This window comes from Cyprinus carpio, chromosome A10 (assembly GCF_018340385.1).
Source record: "Cyprinus carpio isolate SPL01 chromosome A10, ASM1834038v1, whole genome shotgun sequence".
NCBI lineage: Eukaryota > Metazoa > Chordata > Actinopteri > Cypriniformes > Cyprinidae > Cyprinus > Cyprinus carpio.
The window spans coordinates 6495869-6521516 of record NC_056581.1 but is presented as its reverse complement, the minus strand read 5'-3'; the positions used below and the strand labels follow the sequence as shown (position 1 = coordinate 6521516).

At 39.8% G+C, this 25648-nt stretch overlaps 1 protein-coding gene and 1 long non-coding RNA gene across 2 annotated transcripts in view; one reads left to right on the top strand and one right to left on the bottom strand.

Moving 5' to 3' along the window:
- Nucleotides 1–25648, bottom strand: part of LOC122146415 — a 52729-nt gene that overhangs the window by 8260 nt on the left and 18821 nt on the right. The gene's annotated exons all lie outside the window — the stretch shown is intronic.
- Nucleotides 1–25648, top strand: part of LOC109070554 (GDNF family receptor alpha-2-like) — a 71047-nt gene that overhangs the window by 43160 nt on the left and 2239 nt on the right. The window contains exons 4-8 of the mRNA XM_042764879.1: nt 2591–2975; nt 12282–12391; nt 19418–19558; nt 19777–19964; nt 25354–25398. Coding sequence (XP_042620813.1) covers nt 2591–2975; nt 12282–12391; nt 19418–19558; nt 19777–19964; nt 25354–25398 — 869 coding nt within the window. The remainder of the gene's footprint in view (nt 1–2590; nt 2976–12281; nt 12392–19417; nt 19559–19776; nt 19965–25353; nt 25399–25648) is intronic.

Below are 25648 nucleotides of genomic sequence, written 5' to 3'. Positions count from 1 at the left end.
CAAATCACAAGAAAAATGAACACTTACAACATTAGCAGTTCTAAAGAGAGCTCAAACCTAGATTACTTCTTACACCCTTAAAGGGATACAGTAGTTTACCCCAAATGAAAATTCTGTCATTAATTACTCACCCTTATGTCGTTCCAAACCCGTAAGACCATCGTTCATATTGATCATACAGATTTTGAAGCCAAAAATTAAAGGAACATAAATATTTGAGCTATAATTCCAAAACATGATATTTCAAGTTTATTTTGATCGTTTTTACACACAGTACTACAGTAAAAATTGGATTTTTGATGAACACAGTCATTGTCTAAGGACTTGCAGGGGTTTCTGGAGAAGAAGTGAGAATGTGTTTGCGTCATCAGTTGTTGGGAAAGAGGGGTGAGGAGCTGTTGTCTGGCAAGAGAACAGGGATGTTTTTGCTAGTGAGGCAATCAGTGGACAGGTACACTTTCCACTTACATGACCTTGTGAGAAGCTAGACCTCGGTGAGATCTATTTTGAAGCCCCTGGCTGATTCCCTCAGCTTTAACAAAACATGTGTGAGCGCGCAGCAAGGAAGCACTTTGAGCCGGGAATACTGTGAAAACCTTGTCTGTCAGAGAGATAACAAGGTAGCTCCGGCGTAGTGCTAATTGGCCATTGCGTTCCTATATGCAAAGAATATTTATCACTTCTGGCAGGGCTTGAAAGCATTTCCTTTTTTCCCCCCACTTGAACAGTTTTGCCCTTTGCAAACTGTGAGTTTTATCAGCACATTTGAAGATGTAAAATGAGATAATGAGTTTTGGAAATATGAGGAAATGTTGGCTGGTGTTCCTTTGGGGTGGGATGTTAAGACTCTTTAACAAGCACACAGTGGTTAGACTAAATCAGAACCTTGACACACACACACACACTCATTACACATAAAAGGTGTCTTCCGGGGGCTGTGTCTCTGCTGCTAGACCCCGCACAGGCAAAAATTTTGTATTTGGCCCAACAATATTTCCAATGTGTTTTGCTGTTTTACAGCAACAGTGTGCTTAATAGTATATTACTTCATTACAGTACAAAAATATGTTTCTGCAAAAAAAAAGGATTTTTTTTTTTTTGTTTTTTTTTTTTGGCTCTTACACTGGATGTGCAGCATGTTTTTGAATCACCAAGAATAAAACTTTCAAAAGATCCATTCACCTGGGAACTGGAGTACACTACCACTCTGTATTCATTCTTTCATTCATTCATTCATTCACTCACTCACTAAAAATAAACATCCTATGTTTTATTCATTTATGAATCAGAATATACTGCTTGTGCTGAATGCTTTTGAAACACTAAAAAGATTTAGCTCATAAGAGTCATTCATTTGGGAATCAGACCGCACTGTCACACTGTATATTTTATTCACTAAAAAGAACTCATACATAAGAGCCATTTGTTCAGGAATAAGAACACAATGTTTGCATGTTTCTGAATCACCAAAAAGTTCAAAATATTCATTCATTCAAGAATTAGACCACACTGATCACACTTTATGTTATAGATTCACCAAAAAAGATTAACCTCTTACATCGTCAAGCTTTATGTTTTTGATTCACTAAAAAGAAGAAGCTCATTAATGTCATCCTTAGGAATCAAACGTCACTGGTTGCACTGCATGCTTTAGAGTCACCGTGAAGAAAAGGTTCAAACTATTAATTCATTCAGGAACCACAGTGTTTACACTGGATTGATTCACTAAAAAATAAATAAGTAAATAGACAGACCAATGCAAGCTCAGGGAATGTTAACCAAAATTCATGAACACAATTTGGTTCCGGTATTTTTTAAAGATGCAGCCTGCTCCACTAAAAGACAGACTTCAGTGTGAAAGAGCATTCACATCACCTTTCAAACCAAAAGCACAAAAGCATTAACATAAAAAGTTAAATAATACTTGGTAAATGATGCCTAAATAAAAACCCTTGCCAAAAGCAGATAATTAAATATGATTCACAAAATCATGCTAGTGTGACCAGTCTCAGCCTGGAGCATGACGATGACAAAGCCATCTCAGTAAGATTTCCAACTCAAAAAGGACTGCAACTATCTTGTAAATGACAAGCAAGAGCTATTTCACTCGGAACCACCCAAGAGTTCTAACAATGGCTTATCCAGCAGTTCTCATTGGGTAAAATCTAATTAAACATGCTTCAAAGAACAAAAGCCTGACTACCATGAAGCCGGCTGTGCATGTTGAAATGAATAACGCTATTAGAGCACATGCTAGTTCTTATCAGAAAGTCAGAAAAGGTCATAATATGTCATGGTTTTCAAGCGGAGATGTGAAAAGAGGCTAATTTGGAGGACGCATGCACAGCCAGGGTCATATTTGATAAATGTGCTTGTCTTGATTATTTTCATATACAAGTATTGCAAAATACCTTTATTAGAGGGATACATTTGCATTGACATTTGAAGGCTCAAAAGCTAAAGCACCCTGACAGTGTGTCATCTGTGTGCCTAAGTAGACACATCTAAATATGTATTTTCACTTAAATCTGACTTGTCTCTTTAACCTCGCATACTGACCCTCACTGTTCTCCTCTATCTGTGCTGACAGCTATTGACTCTGCTTCTGCAAAAGGGAATCTGTGTTCTGACACGGGCAAGCCCTGCAATCCATGCCTGGATGCAGCAAAGGCCTGCAACCTCAACGAAACCTGCAAGAAACAACGTACTGCACTCATGGCCACCTGCAGCCCTGCAACTCCCATTCAGCAACTGCACGAACCCTGCAACCGAAAACGCTGTCACAGGGGTCTGCGGCAGTTCTTTGACCGCGTGCAAACAGAATTCAGCTACCCATTGCTCTTCTGCTCCTGTCGGGATAAAGCGTGTGCCGAACGTCGCCGGCAAACCATCATGCCTGCGTGTTCTTATGAGGAGAAGACAAAACCCAACTGCCTTGAGCTAAGGAGGACCTGCCGTTCAGATCCACTCTGCAGGTAAGGTCATTTCATACGGGTCACGGCACCAGAAATGCAACAAATAGGCTGACTTTTTTGTAGGTCTGCAGCTAACAACCATTTCAATTGATTAATTGTGAATGCTCTATTAAATATGTGAGGTTTTAACAATGACAGTGACATTTAACCACTTACTTGACCTGAAGATATTAAGTTATTCAAAAATTAAAAATCAATTCATACCTATAATGACTTGAATACACATCTTTTATGTTTTTTTTTGTTTTTGTTTTTCTAAATTAAATTTTTATATTTTTGCTCTGCATTTAACCCATCCAAGTGCACACATACAGTAGTGAACACACACCTGGAGCAGTGGGCAGCCATTTTTGCTGCTGTGCCCGGGGAGCATTTAGATGTTCGGTGCCTTGCTCAAGGGTCTCACCTCAGTCATGGTACTGAAGGTGGAAGAGAGCAATGTACATTCACTCCCCCCCTACAATCCCTGCTGGTACAGAGACACGAACCTGTGACCTTTGGGTAACAAGTCAGACTCTCTAACCATTAGGCCACGACGTATAGTAATAAGTAATAGTATGATAATAATATTTAAGGGGAAATTCTTATTAAAAATTAAATGACTGGAATTTAACTAATATATATAACTACAGACAGTTTCCTCGGGCGTACGCACCTTGCCCTAAATTGAAGTGGGGCTCAGGTGTTTGTGCTGTTGGATGTGTTTCTCAATTTATTTATTCGTGGCGCTCACAATATCAAAACTGACCGATTTTCCAAAAGGCTTTGTTGAATATACATGAGTACGTACTGCACGTTTAAAAATCAAAACGAGGCGTGAGTGTTTTTATATAACTGTATTTCTGAAAGAAGAATATCTTTAATTAGTCTATTAAATTTTCGAACAGACTAATTGGGAAACCTCTGTTTCTCACACTTTAAAGCACCTCCTGCTGGCAGAGAATGAATTTGCATTTTCAGTAAGTCTGATTTACACAGCAAACATATCTTGCTTGTTATCAAAAATAATCTACTCTATAGGGACTACTTAGCTGTTGTTATTGATTCTATTTGGAAGTCTACCGGAAGTTAAGTTAGGGCCACAAAAGCGTGCATGCGCAGTAATGTTTGTTTAAGATGTTGCCGTTGAAACTGTCTTTAGCTATAAACTAGCAAACCTTTTTATATATATATATATATATATATATATATATATATATATATATATATATATATTTAGGATGCAAAGTCAAAAATGTCATGATGACAACTGTCCTGATATCCCTTATTAAGTAAAATAAATAAATAAAAGCTTGAATTGACATCTTTTTTTTTTATTTTATTTATTTATTATTTACTGTATATACGGTGGGGAAAATATTTATTTGATCCCCTGCTGATTTTCTAAGTTTGCCCACTTACAAAGAAATGAAGGGTCTGCTATTTTTATGGTAGGTTTATTTTAATGGATAGAGACCAAAAAAAACCTCACAATATATAAGGGTTAGAAATTGACTTGCATTTCATTGAGTGAAATAAGTATTTGATCCCCTACCAACCAGCAGGAATTCTGGTTCCCATAGATTGGTTATGTGCCCATGTGAAACACAGATTAGTCCTTCCTGTCTTCTGCACCAAGTACTATGTCACATTTTGCTTGGGGATCAAACACTTATTTCACTCACTAAAATGCAAAACAAATTCTAACCTAATGTGTTTTTTTCTGGATTTTTTTTTTTGGAATGTGTTCTGTCTCTACGTTAAAATAAACCTACCATAAAATTACAGACCCTTAATTTCTTTGTAAGTAGACAAACTTACAAAATCAACAGGGGATCAAATAAATATTTTCCCCACTGTATGTATGTATGTATATATATATAATCAAATCAAAGTTGTGGTGCAATCAATGTGCAAAATCCCTAAGGCCTTTTGTGAATAATGAATAGACCATAATAATAAATAATGAAATGCATTGTCATCTCGTATAAATTATCATCAAAATGAACAGCAGAAACAGAAATGACGTTGGATCAGGTGTTCTATATACTCAAAAGCATGGTAGACATTGAATCCCTAGGTGTTCAAAAAGCACTTCACTACAGACATAACCGATATGTAATCTATATAGCCAAGGACACACAACCCATTAAAAGCTGATTATTGACCCAAACGCTGAAAGGCATCCAATAGCAGCACTGCGTTGACTATAAGGTTTGATCAGTATACAGAGTATCCAAGCATGCAATGTCCTGACCCTGTCTTTTTACTCAATGTCAGAAGAACAAAAACCAGTGATTGATCATACAACCAGTGAACACTTGCGGTCTATTAGCAACAATTAGAATAGGTGTTTTATTGATTTGGGAATGGCAATTAACCTAGTATGGTGAACTGGGAGAAAATCGATGGGCTATGTGTCAAATGAACCATTCTCTTTTGAGCCTGTGCTCATCTCTCCCCAGTTCATGTCTCATTCATCAACAGTCACCTGGGACTGCAAGAGATTGCCTGAACATAAACCTGTCTTTGAAACACTGAATGAAAAAAGCAACAGCAAAAGCAAAAGCCAGCTTCTTACTCATGCTTAAAAAGAAACTGTAAGGGTCACAAACACTATTTAATTGAATTGCAAGACCTGAAGATCACATTAAATGAAATGCCACTGTGCTGCTTTCATTGATTTTTTCCCCCCTTCTTTTATAAAATACATTATGGTTTTATTCTTTTTATGCAGTCCTTTTAGGACCGATTAACTTTTAAAACAAATTAAAGTGCTTGTAAGTTAAAGGTGAAGCATGTAATTTTTGTGCCACTATAGTGAAAACTGAAATGAAAAACAAAGCACGTTTCACAAAACCTAGACGAACAAATAATCTGAAACCCAATGGACAGTTTGCAACTGCGTTTGGTGCCATTTGTGGCACAAAAATTATAGACTTTACCTTTAATAGTAGCCTATTTATATAAAAGAGTATATGCTTTAGTCAAGCTTCCTACACTACAAAATGTATGAATTATAACTTAATTATTTACATAATGTCATGAAAATATCAGGACGCTAGCTTACTGTTAGTTTGTTAGCTTACATGAGGACATTATCTTTGAAGTAATTTTGATGACCATATTTTTAATATTATCATATCAATTTCTGTAATTTATCAAACAGGGTGGATTATTTTAGAATGACAAACCAAATCTAAAACTACAAAACAAAAAATCTAAAAATCACAATTCAGCAAATCCAATCCTAAACACTTGCTGCATTCTAACTGAAGTCGAATGTGAGAATACCCCATGCCAAAATCCCCCATTTCAAATGTAATTAGCTAGCACTGTTGATGTCATTAACTGTAAGTTAGCACTGTAATTAGTTAGCAATGTAAATGTAATTAACAAGCTATTGATTTATTAAATCCAAGTATGAGGCGAAAAACACAGTTTTACTTTTGGTTCCCCAACAAAAATGATGTCACTTCCTAGTTGATGATGTCATTGGCAAACTGGCTTTTGTCAGTTAGAGGGATATTACCAAAGGCTAACAGGACAGAAAATAATAATGAATTGTAATATTGATTATCTATTAAACAATACTGCAAAATAAAACACATTTTTAAACAAGGAGCTGAAATTATTTAGCCTTATAAAGCATACTTTATATTTGATGCATACATTTCTAAGGCCTCTAAATGATCAACATGTTGAAAAAAATATATAATTTTAATTTTATTTATAATTTTACCAAGCAAAATACCTTTTAGCATAATTCTAAAAACATCCCCCTTCAAACTGTGATACATGTCTTTCTGCAGAAATAATTTTGTGTGTTTTTTCCTCTCCTCAAGTATGAGCTATTCTAACTATATCATTCTATATGAGCTATAAAAGCCTTAATGTATCAGATATAATACAAAATATAAAACACTATTTCTGTTAAAAGTTTTCTTATATATATATATATATATATATATATATATATATATATATAGTGTTAAATAACATAATATATCATATATGGGAACATAAAAATGTACTGCATTGTGGGAATGATCCATTTATAAAACAGTGCAAAATACAACAACAGAGTGAGGAAAATGCATGCAAGCATGACATTTTATCTGGCTTACATTCAAAAAGCTTGCATGGTGCATCCTTAACTCCTGAACTTATTACATATATGGTCACTGGGCTCCAGACCCTTTGTCCTCAAACACTGTGTGATGTGTGAACTGGGAGAAAAGCGAGGGCCCCAACCAGGCCAACCTGAGGTCTTTGGCTGCCCTTTCTATCTGTCATAGCCTCCAGAAATCACCTTGCTTTTCCCATAGCAGGAGACTGGAGGACATCCAACGACAGAACTGACTCAGAGCAGTGTCCAGGCTGAGGATTCAGTAAACAGACACACTCATATGTATTGTTATGCATCACTTGAATAACTTTGCGAGACCCTGTCATTCATTTTGTCCTCTGTAAAGGGCATTTTCTTTGTAATCTTACTACCTTAAAGAGGATATCCTGGACTTTTCAGAGACACCAAAAAAAGAAAAGAAAAGAAAAGAAAAGAAAAGAAAAGAAAAGAAAAGAAAAGAAAAGAAAAGAAAAGAAAAGAAAAGAAAAGAAAAGAAAAGAAAAGAAAAGAACAATACATAATGCTACACATTTTATGGAAAGAGAAACATTAGGTCTTTTATAATTTTTTTTTTTTTATCAAAAATATTCAGTGTTTTTTTATTAAGTATTAGATATTAGAAGTTATATATTATTTTTCAAAAAATACATGTTTGATGTCTTCTTTAAATTTTATATATATATATATATATATCCACGTACCAAATGCTAGTCTGCCAACACAAATGGCTTCCCAGCCTATTTGTCTGACGACCTACAGATGCACCCTGTTCATGTATAGCTGTGCCGAACCAGGTACATCAGCACTTTGAGACATAAGCATAATATAACAAGGCGCTCTGTCCCTGCTCTCCACGGTTGAACTACAACATTCAAACAAACATTCTCAGGGTGCTCTGCTGGCCTCTAAGGGAACTGTGAGCGAGAACACGCTCTCTTGGTCATTGGTCTGCCGTTGTCCACCGATCATGCTCTTTTCCTCCAGACACAAACATCAGGAATCTTGAGCCTTCTTTTCTGCCAGGTGTCCTTGCTGATGAGGCTCACATGTAACACATGTAACCCCCCCCCCCCACCACTGTCAGCAGTTCCTTGTCCATGGGCTCGGACTGAGTAAGGGGTGTGCGATGACCGTGTGAGGTCCTCATGAATCTCAGGAAAGAACGGGGCGGGTCTCTGTGGGGCGTCCATTTGGCGGCTCACGCTTAGGAAAGACCCGCTCATCCAACGCTTTGCAGGCTGCTCGGGGACTGCCCAGCCCAGCCCCATAACCACCACAGCATCCGTGAGGATGCTCATGAGCTATGCGTCCAAAGATGTAGGGGTGGAGCTAGACTCTTCTGGGGGGTATCAGTGGCCTCTCCGTCTCTCTGTGGTTTCTGCATTTATTTAGTTGCTACACTTCATAAGACTATATCTGTTGCAATTCATGAGTATCAAGCGTCTAGACCAGGGATCCTCAAATCTGGCCCATGAGATCCACTCCTGCATAATTTAGCTCTAACCCTTATCAAACACACCTTAGCATGCTAATCAGTGTCTTTAGGATCATTAGAAAATCACAGGTAGGTGAGTTTGATCAGAGTTGGATCTAAACTCTGCAGTGCATTGGCCCTCCAGGGCAAAATTTGAGGAACCCTGGACTAGACCATTAGCACAACTATGATTAAACTCAGCCAAATTTAAAACAGCAAATTTGAAATGCTTTCATTTAACTGATTCAAATAGATTGTTTACAGAATTGCTGAAATCAGTCTGACCAGCTTAGACCAACTACTTTCAAAGTAAAATAAAAAATCCAACCCCATAATCATTTTTTCTGCAACTCTTGTTCATCATCTGCAAGTCACCACAGGTCTGACTAACTCTAGTTATGGAAAGATTTCTGCACATGATGTTTGGCAGCGAGAGGGTGACATCTATTTAAAGATGTCCCTAAATGACATAGCGGGTTCATGATGTCTCCTGGGGGAGAGGGTAACATTAATACTGATGATGAGGATGGTTTAACACACCAGCCTGGCAAACCTGTTACCAGGGGCATTCATTTACACATCTCCCACCCTTCTGCATCCTTGAGCCAGCTAGAATGTAATTAACAATGTAAATCATCAGCTCCACTGAGGGATTCATTAATTTATGCAAGCATTGTTATGATGTTCCTGGTTTAATAGAAAAACAAGACAGTCCGTGTGCACCTTTGCTGCTGTGCCAAAAATCATACAACCATATAATGCATCTGTATGAATGTTCCTCAGACTCAACACAGTCATTTAATTACCATATCTTTGAGAACAGTATATATATATATATATATATATATATATATATATATATATATATATATATATATATATATATATATATATATATATATATTATGATAACACACCCAGCTCAACCAATAGTGTAATTTTGGGGGTGGGGTTATCTCTTTGGTTGACCAATGGCAGATGAGGGAGTGTTTTAGAAATATGTTTGAAAATAATCATTATTTTGTTCAGTGGTGTAGAAATTAAAGTATGTATAAAAGCAATTCAGAGAATTGTTTCTAAACATATATGTTAGAAATGTATTGCTGAAAAGACGTTACAAAGAACTTTGTGAACTATGTAGTGAATTGTGGAGTTAGACCGTTAAACAGTTTTTCACCATTTTTGTGTTCAGGATTTTTTGGCCAGGCCTGAAACCATGTCTCGATGACACATTGGAACCACTGAACATGGCAACTCCCCTAACACTATAATAACTAGAGCACATTAGCATCAGTGGTTCGCCTGCTCAGAGTTACTGTCATTAGTTACTACATAGTCATTAGTTAATTATCATTAGTAACTACAGCCTACAGTTTGCTATCTAGCTATGCTTTCATCACATAAATGCATATGACCTGATTTCAAAAGAGCTTGGTCTCCTCATCTAAATTAAGCTCCTAGGAACATCCATTCAGGTTGTAGCAGTATTTGACAGTTGAGAAAGAAAGTGGGTGTGGTTTCAGCGCTGACAGAGGACACACCCCCAGCATTTGAGAGCAGAGGATATTTGCTTTTTTAGATTTTGATACCTAATTTTATTTACTTGGCTTTTTTTTTAATTAAGATTTGGCTGCATGGTTAACAGATTTTTCTGTTAGGTGTGACAAACTCAGGTGTTTCAGGTGTGACAAACTCAGAACACATTTAATATTGCGTTATACAGACTTTAAATACTTCAGAGTAAACTGATTTTCTTCAACTCAAAGAAATTAATGCTAATAAATAGACCTAAATACACTGGATTTAAGGAATGAGAGTATTTTTAAGGGTCTGATGCAAAAGAAAAAGCTCCTAAAGATAAACACTGAAGGTTTTTTTTTTTTTTTTTTTTCAAGAATGTTTACTGCCACATCTACGAGCTTCACAAACCTGCTTCAGGACATGGCTGTCCAAGTTCATGGGGTTGAATCATGATGGTAGACTGATAGAATATTCATGATCTCTGCATAGAACTTGAACTAAGTGAGGTGATATGCTGAATTTACGATTAAAAAAAATTCAGTGGCCTTAAAATGACTTTACATATGTTAGTTTAAAAATCCTGCTGATTTAATAAGATTAGATAAAAAAAAAGATTTTGACAGGATTCTGAGAAAAACCAGAGAGTAATATTTCATTTCTACTGTGTTTTTGTTTGTTTGTGCTTTTTGATTCCCATATTTGTTTTCAAATTAAACGTTTTAAAATCTTCTACATACACTATTGTTCAAAGATTTTTTAATGCTTTGAAAGAAGTTTCTTATGCTCTCCAATGTTGCATTTATTTGATCAAAAATACAGTAAAAACAGTGATTTTATGAAATATAAAGTTTTAAATCAACCTTTTTTTTCTATTTAAATATATTTTAAATGTAATTTGTTCCTGTGATGCAAAGTTAATTTTTCAGCATCATTACTTCAGTCTTCAGTGTCACATGATCCTTCAGAAATCATTTAAATATGCTGATTTGTTGCTTAAGAAACACTTATTAATATCAATGCCGAAAACAGTTGTGTTGCTTCATATTTTTTTGTAAAAGGTGGTACATTATTTCAGGCTGCTTTGATTTATAAAATATTCAAAAGAACAGCATCTATTTGGAATAAGAGGAAATGTTTTTACTGTCAATTTTGATCCTTTTAATAATTTATTGATGATTTTTTAAAATTATTTTTTTCTTACTAATCCCAAACGTTTGAATGGTAATGTATGAATAAAATGTGTAAAAATGTTCTTAAATTTCTCGTTCAAGATGCACTATTTTAGCAAGGCCTTATACTCCAGCTTTGTTAAAAATGAAGCTATGATGTAGCTCGGGGTGAAAATACAGTACAAAAAGCATCAGAAGAACATCCATTTCCATGTCAATAAAGCAGAGTGGAAAGGATGACCTTTTCGGCTAGGGCCCATGAGAGCAATGCAGATATAATTCTTTGTTCTGGGAGTTAAACACTCAGTAGGCAACACCTATGGACCCAACAACAAGAATGGTTAATATGCACACCGTAGCTGAGTTGGTGAGTCAGGGGTCCATACTGCAGTGTAGGATGATTCACTATTAATCAAGGTCTTGCAGGAGGACAGCGAGCCTGAGATCTCCATCTCGCTGGCGTTATTTGAGGGAAGTATGCGCAGGGCTATTATGTGTGTGTAAAGTGCTAGGGAAGAGAGTTCATACTCAAGAATAAGTACTAATGTGACCCCCTGCCCACCTCAGGTCTAGTGCTTGGAGCAATCTGTTTCTGAATGCATGTAACCCCCTAGGAAGAGGCTGTTTGAGGCAGATTGCTTGACTTGGAGAAATACCACATGGAGTCGAGCAGAAAATGGCCTTGAATTGGAACCCCACTAGACACTAGTTAGGACTGACAGAATGCATCTCATATTGCACATTCACTGCTGCATATTGTTTCGGTCTTGGGTATTAGAGCATTGTTGATTGCAGATGCAGCTGTGGCGATAAATAACTTTGAAAATAAACATTCCCTTATATCATTGGAACACCTTATTATTTGAGTATATAAAAAATCATCCTTTCTTCAATGTCATGTACTGTAATCATGCTTTATAAATATAGAAAGACTAGTAGCTTATTCAAGCGTGCATCTAAATCCTATTCTGTTGAATGTGCTAAAAATGTTTTAGGCCTCTTAAATTCTATAATTTGTTTTGTTTTTGGTCTAGATCCAGGCTGGCAGACTTCCACATGAATTGCCAGACGACACCGCATTCAATAACAAGCTGTCCTAATGATAACTACCACGGTTGTCTGGTGTCCTACGTTGGACTCATTGGTGAGTGACTATGGGAAAAATCTGCTGCACGGAAATAATAATAATTTGGAATTGCATTTTAATGGACTGACTGTTTGAAACATGTATTATGCCTTCTTTCACTGTTTTAACTAGTGGTGCACTTTTAAGAAAGATTATTAAGAACAGGAGAACAGTTGAAGGCAAGGGGTAATCAAAAGTTTTGAAGCCAAGGACACCAAATATAACAATATACAACAAACAATATATATATATAGACAGACACACACACACACACACACACACACACCTCTCACTTACATTATTTCTGACCAGTTTTTAGAAAGAATTTTTTTACAAAATCATTTTTGACATTGTCTTGACTTGACAGAGAGGTAGTCTTTTTAATCAAAAGTATCAAAAATGACCTTAAAATCAAACACTGAAATGTATAAATATTTCCATGAGTGCAAAGGACCAAAACGGAGCCAAATATTGTATTAGTACTAGCTATTTTACAAAGTAACAGAAGAATTTGCAGCAAAATGCAATAAAGTTTGTTTACATACACAAATATATTACATGTCCTATGCAATATTCCCTCTAATTTTTTTTTTCTTGCTGAGCAAAAATGCTCTCTATTGGGTGGACATTTCGGCCACCTGAGCAAAAATACCTCCGTTATGTTGTGATGACATTAGGGGCCTAACTTGGGAACCTTATCATCTCTGAGCTTAAGAGAAAACGCCAATGAGAATTGGCTAGTGGATTTTGAATGCTGAGTCTATCCCCATGCACACGGATATATAAGGCGACAGCGCACATCCACTCACTTGGTTTTACGCTGAGGAGCAGAGAACGTGTCCCGGCAACAGTGAATGGTTCAAGGTTGTGGCATGGGGACATAACGTCTCCATTCCCTCCATCAGGGAACAAGGGTTATGCATGTAACCGAGACGTTCCCTATCTGCTGGTCACTACGATTTATGTCAAGACAACATTAGGGGTCTATTCAAAATGGCACAACCTGAACACCATCACAACCCTGTGGCATTGCAAATGCTGACAAGCCATACCGTGTCAAGACAAAAGTTATGCTAAGGTCGTAACATTCCCAAAGCCCCAGCGCAAATTCACTGACCTTGGTACCGAAGGGGACCAACGGTGAGTACATCGCTGCTGGAGAAGGCCATGCTGCTGTTCCGTCCACAAAAAAAGTTTTTGGAAGGGATTTCAACCTTCAGTGAAAGATTGCTTAAAATCATACTATTTGTTCTTCCAGCCTGCCAGAACGATGGGGAAGCGAGCTTTAACCCCCTGGGAACAAAGCCCGCACCGGTGCGGTCTGTCTAGTGTTTTCTCGATGACCACGAAAAGAGCTAAAAATACTCAGTCATTTTTGAGCGTACATATAAGAATAAAGTATCTTTTGACACTGCAAATGGTCTACTTTTATACGTGTATAGTCATTATAACAATAAAACTTTATTTTGTAAAATAAAGAAAATAAACAGGGTGTGCTCTCAGTTCTCACTGTCTCCGCGAGCTTTTAGAAATGCATCAGTAAAATGAACTGAAACTCAACAAACACTTTACACAGAGACAGGAGAAATATATCTATAGGAAGCTTGACGTGTCTACTCTTAAATGAAGTAACTCTTACCAAAAACAAATATTCAGTGATAAAGTAATCTGTATGAAACCAACGACAGGTCCAGTTTTTCCCCTGTTCTCATTATCTCTATTTAGATCACGTCCACACGCTGTTTGCACTATTGATATTACAAATCTCCACGTGAGACGCACAACATGTAAATGGCAACATCTCCGTAAACAAAGCAGCAACATGTTCATCTCTGATACTTTTCGGTTTTTGAAAGAAGAGGCTGAGAGGAATAAGTCTATTTTACCTCAGAAGACGCGCTGAGAGAAATAAGCTTTATGTTTACCTCACAAACAAAACGCAAGCATGGCTAAAGCCAGCGGAGGTGATCTTTTATGGTGATTAAGTAATGTTTGTTATTTGCATTAGATAATGTGTTGTTGTAACAAAAACTTGAATGCATTTATTAGTTGGACTTTTCCCAAACTATAACCATAATATATTTCAAAATGTTACTGTTTTTGCTGTACTTTGGATCAAATAAATGCAGGCTTGGTGAGCTGAAGACACTTCATTAAAAAACATTACAAAATGCACTGTTTAAATCTTTTGACTGGTAGTGTATATGAATACGGTCACCATGTTTGCTCTGTCTTTGTCCAGTCATTGTGTTGCTCACGTCCATTTGTTTTCTCATGCAGTTTCTGCTGTCTCCTGTTTTTCTGCATCCACGTTTCGTGCCACTTTTTTGGATATTTTGGATACTGCACCCACAATGTCTTGACTCTTGTGTTGTTTATCTGTTTGTTTGTTCCTAATAGACTGTTTAACTGCACTTGCATGTGAATCTCAAGTTATTTTGTGTGATAATTAAATATATTCTAAATAAACTACAAACAAAAAATATATACATTTTGTTTTTCCTCACATTGTAGCAATTCCCTCTCAGTCACACACCTGACTGAAAGGCTCATTATGCAGGCCTTTGTCTTCTCAGGTGTGAATCACACTATTATTCATGATCATTCACGCCTCCTCGCATGCAGCTGTTCCATACAAAAAGTGACTTAGAAAATTTAAATGAATATATTGTTTTCTGTGAATGAGTGAACAGAATAATTTTTACATAATTTTGAAGCAAAACCTCTAGGTTACAAGATCCAGTTCTCAAAAGTCTTGAGAACAAATGTTCTGTATGTGTTTTATGGCCTTATTCAAGTGATTTAAAATGATTAGTTTTTCCACTAACCATGCAAAAACATTGCAAAAACACAATAATGTACATACATGCTGTCCACGTATTATTGCTGCCCAGTTTGTGCTGATTACAGTGTTATCAGACTTAAGCCATTTATATGTTTAAAAGCAACTGAAAAAAGCACAAATGTCAGGGCAAGTCAAAACTTCTCAAGGGCCCCAAAACACCCTCAGATCCCAAAGGGATAAGCAAAGGTCGCTACAGAGTCCACATCCTACCCATAGGGAGGTGACGTGGAGATACTGATTTGGGCTGACTCAGTGGGCAGTACTACATATGGAATGGGTCTCTGAGGCAGGTCCTACCTTAGAGTAGGGATTGAACAACTGCCAGAAGACACAGGCTTACGGAGAGGGAACCCTTACCTCTTATTGGAGGCATCTGTCATGACCATAAAAAAGCAAGATCCGACCAGGGGCTGAATAGGCGGCGACAGTCCTTGCCACCTCCTGAAGAGCAGTCTCCCACATCTCCGGGTTGCCCGTGTCAGGGCCACTTTGTCGTCTTTTTGGTGGACTTAACAGCCGGGTGCAACACAGGGGGCGCACCTCTCCTGCATGGGGCTCAACACACCAGCCTCGACTGTGTCTCAGCGTGGGACGGAGCCGGAGTGGAGGATGCAGGAGGGCACCCACGGCGACGAGCAGGCTGAGACACGACCCGCGACAGAATGATGGCAGCTGGAGGATCATGTCGGGGCAAGATGTGTTGAATGGCCTTAGTCTGCTTTTGTACTACCGAGAACTGCTGGGCAAAGTCCTTGATAGTGTTGCCGAATAGGCCAGCTTGAGCCAGAGATGGTGTTCATAGACCACCAGAGTGGACATCGCCTTCCCGAGGGACCGCGCCGTGATTTTCATCAGTCGCTGTGTGCAGCAGCTCCTGCATCAAGCTTTGGTCGGTGCTACCCTTGTGCATTTGTTTGAGTGCCTTGACTGTGCATTTTTGCAGGATCGCCATGGCATGCAGGGCAGAGGCAGCTTGGCCCATAGCACTGTAACCTTTGGCAGCAAGAGCCGCCGACAGCTTTCAGGCTTTCAAAAGGAGACACAGACAATTCCTCCAAGTGATGGCGTTTTGTGGGCACAGATGCACCACAATCGCTCTCTCCACCTGGGGAATGTCTACGTACCCCGTGGCTGCCCCGCCATTGAGGGTAGTGAGGATGGAAGAGGGAGACAAGCGGCTTCTGGCCGTAAAATAGGCCATCCACCACTTTGTCACCTCTTCGTGCACCTCCATGCCGAGAAACCAATCATCCAGCCGCGAGCGCTCAGGGCTGAGCGTTGTAGTCACCTCCAAACTGACGCTCACAGCTACCCAGGCACCCCCGCTGAATCTTCATCCTCAGAAGCTGAAAGCCCATCGCCCAATGCTGTGATTAACATCTGATCCTCTGGCGGCCCACCAAATGACACGCTGCGACCGCCATGAGATGGCCCAGCTGAACCACTTGGCAGCTGCACAGGACAAGCATTGTGGGAGGAGTGAGAGGTCTGTGGGGCATGGCCCAGCAGGGAGAAACTCTCACTGTAACCCTCAGATCTCCCAGAGTACTAACCGGCGGTCCTCTGCTCATGGCAGAGAAAACAGGACTGGTAGTGACAGAGGGGTTGGCTCCACTCCCCTTGAGGAGAAAGAGACGTGATTGTAGCGATGCCATGGTCATACACCCACAATAGATGCATGACTCAGGCCCAGACACTGAAGACAGTGATCGCATCCGTCAGACAAAACGGCATCTTGAAAAACACGCAAAACGTCCGTGATTTGCTTATTTAGTTAAGCAATATATTACTTACTTGCTCTTTTAGTCGAAGTGCCCAGGGGAATCGCTGTTGACAGGGACACCGGTGTAACGTGCCGTAACACAGACCAGAAACAGCCTCTTCATACACAAAGATGAAATGGCTTTGTAGTAAGGTGGATACTATGTACCACAAAAATCTAGTGAGTGGATGCGTGCTGTCGCCTTATAAATCCGTGTGCATGGGGAGTGGCTCGGCATGCAAAATCCACTAGCCAATTCTCATTGGCATTTTCTCTTAAACTCAGAGATGATTGGGCTCCCAAGTTAGACCCCTATTGTTGTCACAACATAGTTCATAGTGATTAACAGATAGGGGACATTTTTTGTATATAAAGATGACCAAAGTACACTCACCTAAAGGATTATTAGGAACACCTGTTCAATTTCTCATTAATGCAATTATCTAATCAACCAATCACATGGCAGTTGCTTCAATGCATTTAGGGGTGTGGTCCTGGTCAAGACAATCTTCTGAACTCCAAACTGAATGTCAGAATGGGAAAGAAAGGTGATTTAAGCAATTTTGAGCGTGGCATGGTTGTTGGTGCCAGATGGGCCGGTCTGAGTATTTCACAATCTGCTCAGTTATTGGGATTTTCACGCACAAACCATTTCTAGGGGTTTACAAAGAATGGTGTGAAAAGGGAAAAACATCCAGTATGCGGCAGTCCTGTGGGCGAAAATGCCTTGTTGATGCTAGAGGTCAGAGGAGAATGGGCCGACTAATTCAAGCTGATAGAACAGCAACTTTGACTGAAATAACCACTCGTTACAACCGAGGTATGCAGAAAAGCATTTGTGAAGCCACAACACGCACAACCTTGAGGCGAATGGGCTACAACAGCAGAAGACCCCACCGAGTACCACTCATCTCCACTACAAATAGGAAAAAGAGGCTACAATTTGCACAAGCTCAACAAAATTGGACAGTTGAAGACTGGAAAAATGTTGCCTGGTCTGATGAGTCTCGATTTCTGTTGAGACATTCAGATGGTAGAGTCAGAATTTGGCATAAACAGAATGAGAACATGGATCCATCATGCCTTGTTACCACTGTGCAGGCTGGTGGTGGTGGTGTAATGGTGTGAGGGATGTTTTCTTGGCACACTTTAGGCCCCTTAGTGCCAATTGGGCATCGTTTAAATGCCACTGCCTACCTGAGCATTGTTTCTGACCATGTCCATCCCTTTATGACCACCATGTACCCCATCCTCTGATGGCTACTTCCAGCAGGATAATGCACCATGTCATAAAGCTTGAATCATTTCAAATTGGTTTCTTGAACATGACAATGAGTTCACTGTACTAAAATGGCCCCCACAGTCACCAGATCTCAACCCAATACAGCTTCTTTGTGATGTGGTGGAACGTGAGGTTAGTGGATTGGATGTGAATCCCACAAATATCCATCAACTGCAAGATGCTATCCTATCAATATGGGCCAACATTTCTAATGAATGCTTTCAGCACCTTGTTGAATCAATGCCACGTAGAATTAAGGCAGTTCTGAAGGTGAAAGGGGGTCAAACACAGTACTAGTATGGTGTTCCTAATAATCCTTTAGGTGAGTGTATACCAGACCTATACAGCACACACACACACAAAGTGTGTAACTTTTAACTTTAATGTGCTATTTATATTTGATTTGACCTTTGATGTAACTAAGTGATACACGTTTTAGGTTACCTGAGAAAGCATTTTTTACAGTGCTGTGTTACTCACCAAGAAATTCTATTAAAAAATCATTCTGAACATTCTTTATTATAATATTAATATAATATAATATAATATAATATAATATAATATAATATAATATAAAAAATTCAATATTTTAAAAAAAATGTGAATTCTTCTCTATGAACATTATTCTCTTTCTATGAAACTTGCTATTTGCATTCACAAGTTCTAACTCTAAACCAACTCTATAGCGGTTTACCCGAGCATTGCAATTATTTCACATTTACTAGAATTCAACCTTTCCCCAACTCATTTTTGCATTTGTCCTGTGCACGGTATATTATTTATTCTGCACAGTCGCAACGTAAGAGGCGTGCAGCTTAGAGGGTACATTGTGCCTAAGGCACAAATGTATTATTTTGACTTTTTCTTTTTGGCCTTTTTTAATAAAATAATCTGAAATAATTATTACTTATACTGTGTAAATTAGGCCTGAAAACCATCAAAAAACTTTTAGCCTTTTACCTAAAATGAATCCTGGAGGGTTAAAAATCCAGTGTAGTGCTGTGAACAAACGGATCTTTAGAAGAGAGCAGACCAACAACCTCTGGCCATTATACTCAGCCAAACAGCACATTATACTGCAGACAGCGAGATCTATAAACCAACATGTTCCCACCTAATGAATTTTTATGAGAATCTCTACCCTTTGCCTTACAGGATCAGATGTGACTCCAAACTATGTGGATGCGAGCCACACCAACATCACTATTTCCCCTTGGTGTGGCTGTCGAGGCAGTGGAAATCACGAAGCTGAGTGCGAGGCCTTCCTCCGAGACTTCAGAGAGAACACTTGCCTGAGTGAGTGGAGATGAAACCTCACGTAACCTCATGGCTCACGGCCTGAACAGCCATCCTTATGGGCTTAACCTAAATAGCACATACTGAGAAATGCTATGTCTTACGAGCATGTGATCTCTTTTGCAGAGGGTCTTTTTTCCCCCCATATTAATTTTTTTGGGGGCCTTTTCATACATGTGTTTTTATTTGCATATGTGTGCATGTGTTTCGTTGTGCAGGAAATGCTATCCAGGCATTCGGTTATGGCACGGATGCGGGTCTAGTTCCCATCACGGAGTCTCAGTCGGCAGTCCCATCAGTACAGACCAATCTCCAACCAGCTATCATCACCAAACATGTCATTAACTCAAATGATGTCAAGCAAATAGACAGGTCATGTGTTTTCTCCACATGCGCCAACCTTCAGGTATGTCTGAAAATTTGTGTTGTTCATTGCATTTTTTTCCAATATTAAAATACTTTTTCCTAAGTAGCCTACATTCTCGGAAAAAAGGTACAAGACTGTTTCTAAGGCAGAAACCTTTCAAAAGGTACTAATATGTATACGTTAGGTACTAAGATGTACCACTTAGGGCTAAATAAGCAGTATTGGGTGTGGCGAGTCAGCTGCCTCCTCCCTGATAATCACCGGCACCCCGTCCTAAATCGCCGCCCTTCACCAGGCTCCCGATAGGAGTGGGGTGTGGGAGAGAGGAGGGGCGCTGGACGAGTCAGGGCTGGCGGCGTGTGATGGGGCACACCTGAAGGAAAGGGAGCCTCATCACCGCCGCTGTTTAAAAGCCCAACGCGCCTCTCCTCGAGAGACCGGTCTCTTTCCCCGTGCATGCACACTGGTGTCCTCGTGGGTCCAGGAAGGGTGCGTTGAGGGACTCCCGCGCCACCAGAGACGTGAGCTGCCGGACCCGCGGTCCGGTCGAGAACCGCACCCGTCTACACGGCCGTCGGGCCAGGATGCCGGGCCGTCCATCCCCTGCAAGCGCCGCGGCCAGCGAGGAGGATGAAGCCGCTAGAAGAAGCCGCCGCCCCTCGCGCCCCCGGACCGAAGAGGGGAGCGCGTGCGGCCCGCTGGACTCCGCCCCTTACCTGGACCCTTCCTCCATGAACACTGCCAGACCCCCACGAACCCCGCAGCACGACGAGGACACCAGATTCCCTGTTGTTTTGGACACTCTTCCCCTTTTGGACACTTTATTCCCCCTTTGTTTGGTTTTTTCTGTTAAATAAAAACCTCTCCGAGGCCTGACGCCACGCCCACTGTGTCTGTCGTTGGCTCGTCCCGTCACAGTGGTGGAGAATGCGGGCAAGGCGGAGCCTAGACAGCGCAGTTGGGAACCACCTGATGACGTCACTCCCTCTCGTTTGCAAAAGTTCGCATAACCCGGACTGGGACGGAGGAACGGAGGAGACGGCCTCCCAGCCACACAAAGGGGTAAGTGACTTCTCTTTTACGGTCATTTTACCCTGTGGTTGGTTGAGGCTGTCGATTAAACCCCGTTTTCTCTGTCCCTGTTCCGGCGCGCTGTGAGAGGGAGGACTGCCCGGAGAGGAATCCCCGCCCCGCCCACTCCGACCGTTTGGGGCCTGGTTGAGGAAGGTAGCACTCCCGTGTGGGCTGCGCCCTGAGGACGGGGATGTCGCTTGGGGGGGGGAATGTGGCGAGTCAGCTGCCTCCTCCCTGATAATCACCGGCACCCCGTCCTAAATCGCCGCCCTTCACCAGGCTCCCGATAGGAGTGGGTGTGGGAGAGAGGAGGGGCGCTGGACGAGTCAGGGCTGGCGGCGTGTGATGGGGCACACCTGAAGGAAAGGGAGCCTCATCACCGCCGCTGTTTAAAAGCCCAACGCGCCTCTCCTCGAGAGACCGGTCTCTTTCCCCGTGCATGCACACTGGTGTCTCTCGTGGGTCCAGGAAGGGTGCGTTGAGGGACTCCCGCGCCACCAGAGACGTGAGCTGCCGGACCCGCGGTCCGGTCGAGAACCGCACCCGTCTACACGGCCGTCGGGCCAGGATGCCGGGCCGTCCATCCCCTGCAAGCGCCGCGGCCAGCGAGGAGGATGAAGCCGCTAGAAGAAGCCGCCGCCCCTCGCGCCCCGGACCGAAGAGGGGGAGCGCGTGCGGCCGCCGGACTCCGCCCCTTACCTGGACCCTTCCTCCATGAACACTGCCAGACCCCCACGTACCCCGCAGCACGACGAGGACACCAGATTCCCTGTTGTTTTTGGACACTCTTCCCCTTTTTGGACACTTTATTCCCCCTTTGTTTGTTTTTTCTGTTAAATAAAAACCTCTCCGAGGCCTGACGCCACGCCCACTGTGTCTGTCGTTGGCTCGTCCCGTCACATGGGGAAGTTACTGTTAAAAGTGATGCATTACAATAATTCCATTACTTCCATTAATTCCATCTGTCAATTCAGATAAATTGGGTCACTTTTTGCCAATGAGGTGGCTCCAATGACTTGTTAAAATTATTCTAAATTTACCCCTACAGTTTATTTGTTATCAGGCAAGTTTTGATTGTCCAATGGGTTGGTTTGGTTACACAGACCTGGCAACCTTTATGCTAGTGCCACAGAAATCACACCGTTCACTTTTAAAGTCATAAAACACATTCATTACCCCTCTTTTTTTTCTTTTTTTTTTGTGTAATGGGCAATAGTGCTGGTATTTCTGTGAGCCAGTTGAACTGTTTATTCAGTTTGGATAGTCCTGTAGATGCCATAATAGAATCAAAATTGCCCTGAATGTCAAGATCAGTGCTAAAACCTATATCGCTGCTTTGTGCATGTACAAAAGCGAAACACACAAATTCCATTAAACCACGCTTAAATCTAGGCCAAACCTTGAGGACACCATCTATTACAATCATTAAAATAACTGAGGGAAGCAGAATACCTCTTTAGGGGGGAAAAACTCATGTTTTACCTGAAGATGTTCAGGGTGTCTAGTGGAACGTAAAACACTTTTTGTATAATTCAGTATGCAGGTGAATAATTCATAAACTGAGAGAATTTGTCAGCTCATGCAGGGGCCATTCAGTGAGGTCTGTAATACCTGAAAATGTTGAGCCTTGATGCTCAGATGGAAGATTGAGGTTTGAATCTGGCTCATGAAAATCATGTCTCTATAGTCAACTAGATAGTGTATGCTGATTGTTGCTTTGATTTCACAGATGTCAGTATGATTTGCCTTGCATACAGGCAGCTATGTAATCCTATGTAAATGAGTGATGTCATCACAAACACTAATTTGTCAGCTAATCCAAGTTTGAAAGGGCCTGCATTATAGAGATATGACTTAGTGTGACACTTCCATCCTATCGTGCCTCGCAGTTCTGTCCTAAGTCCTAAGGATTCGGTTATAAGCCCCTGGGTACTGAAGAAAATGACTGTACTCTCTCATCCATGCTGAAACAAATTATGAAAACTCCACAGACAGAAATATCATATAGTCGCGCGGGAAATAACTATTTAAATTTATGTCTCCGGCAACTGTCATAGGAGGCAACAGTCAATCTGTGAAAAGTGGTTATCTGACATGGCTGTTTGTATCTACTCGATGTATTACTTGGTGCGTTTAAAAGTTGAATGTATTGAACTTCTGTTCGTGGTAAAGAATTTGAGAGCATGGAACGTGTTGATTGAATAAGCAGGCATACTCAAAAATGTCAAGTCTCTGATTATGTGTGTATCTCATTGAAAATGTAACACCAGCTTTCCATATAACAAGGGAAAAACACATCAATATCAATAATAGTTAGATTTTCACTTGATACATATACAGCATCATGATATTCATTAAAACTACACTGTCAGAAAATTTTTCAAAAATTATACTTTTAGAGGTACAATAACTTGTCACTGGGGCAGTAACCTTAATGGAACAACCTAAAGGATGCATATTAGAACCTATAAAGTAGTACTCTTTGCAAAAAAAATTTCTGAGAGTGCAGTTGTAACCACAAACAATTTGGACATTTTAGGGTGAATGTTGTCAGGCATAACGCATCAGATTGTGTTTGTTTCAAGATCACTTTACTTGATAATTGTGCTAGCTGGATCTCTGTTCAATTCTATTCCACCCCAGGCAACATTTTATTTTGAAGAAGAAAATTGGTATAGTTGCATAAAAAGAAGGCATGTTTCTGCTAAATATAGAATGACAATAGGTGTTTTTTTTTTTTTTTCACACAGGTTTTCCATAAATTTAACTGCATTTTTTTTGTGTTTAGAGTGTGTGAAAAGAACTAACTGTCCATAAGAAGAAAAACGTTTGAAAAACATGATTGTCTACATTGTAGAAAGAAATGCCATGAAATTGGAGAGATACTGAAACAAAAGAGTTGCTTTCTATCCAAACAGAAGGATAAATTAGCAGACAGATTACTGGAGCTGCTCAAGATTCTATTAAATTTGCCAAAATACCCAGTCTTCTTCAAGAACAATGTATACGACAGCGAAAGCACATGGCATCACAGAGTTTAAGGGCATTTTTGTTTCTTATGTTGCTACACAAGAGCAGAGAGTGCTTGGTTAAACTGGATTACAGGTGGTGGGTGAATATATGGTATACAGGTTTTTGTGTTGAAAATTTGTGGGCGTAAAATGGACACAACTGTTTAGTGAATTTGCCAAGGAATGTTTACAGATGGGTACAAAAGGAAATTCATGTTTTCTGAAATGAATCCATTTCCAGTCTGGGATTTAACTGCACTGTTAAATAGGGCACTGCAACTATCAGTTATTAATAATGCTTATTAATGTCACCATGCCTGTGAAGTTCTGCTTGGGTTTATGTTTGTTTGCTTTCGTTTCAAGCAGCTTGTTAGTCCTCTGAAGTCAGTGTTTTTTTTTTTTGTTTTTTTTTTGGTTCCCCAGTGATTCCATGCTTTTATTTCTTTCTTTCTCTCTTTTTTTCTCTCTTTATTTCTTTTGCATTTTACAGCACAGCCTTCTGAACCATAAAACAGCTTTTCTTTTGGGAAAGGCAATTCAAAGAATCAATCAAGCAAACCATTGTGTGATTTTTCGTAAAGCTTCTTAATAACGGTTTTACATCAAAGAGGCTGCAGTTGTTTTTTATTTTAATTTTTTTTTTCTTGTAAAGATATTTATGATTGTTTTATAGCTAGCGAACCATAACCAGATAAGAATGTCTTGAACATGTTAAGTGTTTGCATGACTGTGTGTCATACCTTTCAAATGTTAGGGTATCTAATTAATTTTTTCTGCTCCATGGCATGAGAAAAAATTTAAAATAACTCCTGCTCAAAAGCACCCTAATAAGAGTGACATTCTGCACAGAACTGACACTTACGAAGCGACTGGCCACATAATTTCTATCTTCTGTACAATCAACTGTTTTCTGTCATTTATTGAGTATTTATGGGTTAAGTTAGTACTTATGTCTGCACCCCCATCTGTCATTGGTCAGCCAAACAGACAGTCCCACACTGAATTCATGCTATTGGTTGAGACAATGTTGTTGCGTCAGGCTTGTCGAGATGCTCAAACAAACACATTTTGAAAGCACTGCAGTGTTTACAATTTTCAGGGCAATCAACCTACAAATCACTTACTTAAAGGCTCTAAATATTAAGCTATGTAGAAGCATATTACACAGTTCCACTATGGCTTAGTGAATGTCTTGGACCCAAAAATAAAAAATAAAAAAATAAATGGATATAGAGGGCATAATGATGGATAGAGGGCAGCCAAACACAATTAACACTGAACATTACGGTGTGCAGGTCATGGTCACATGATCCTAAGAATATTACTTATTTCTGTTTTCTCAGGACAGTCAGCAGAAGTGTTCTAACAGTTTTGAATGCGCTGATGAGGTAAGACATATTTCACCTGCACAATTATCAAACATAATTATAAGTCTTTCCTACCTTAAAACGTCATATTTTTCCACCCAGCTAACAAGAACCATTCTCAGAACTTTGGCAAACTTTCTGGAAAGGTTCTCTTAAAGCTATGAACAAATGTTCAACATGAAAAAATGTTTCAATAACATCAATACAATGTTCATTCAGAGCTATCTAGTCTTCACTACTGTTCTCAAAAACATAATTGTATTTATTTATT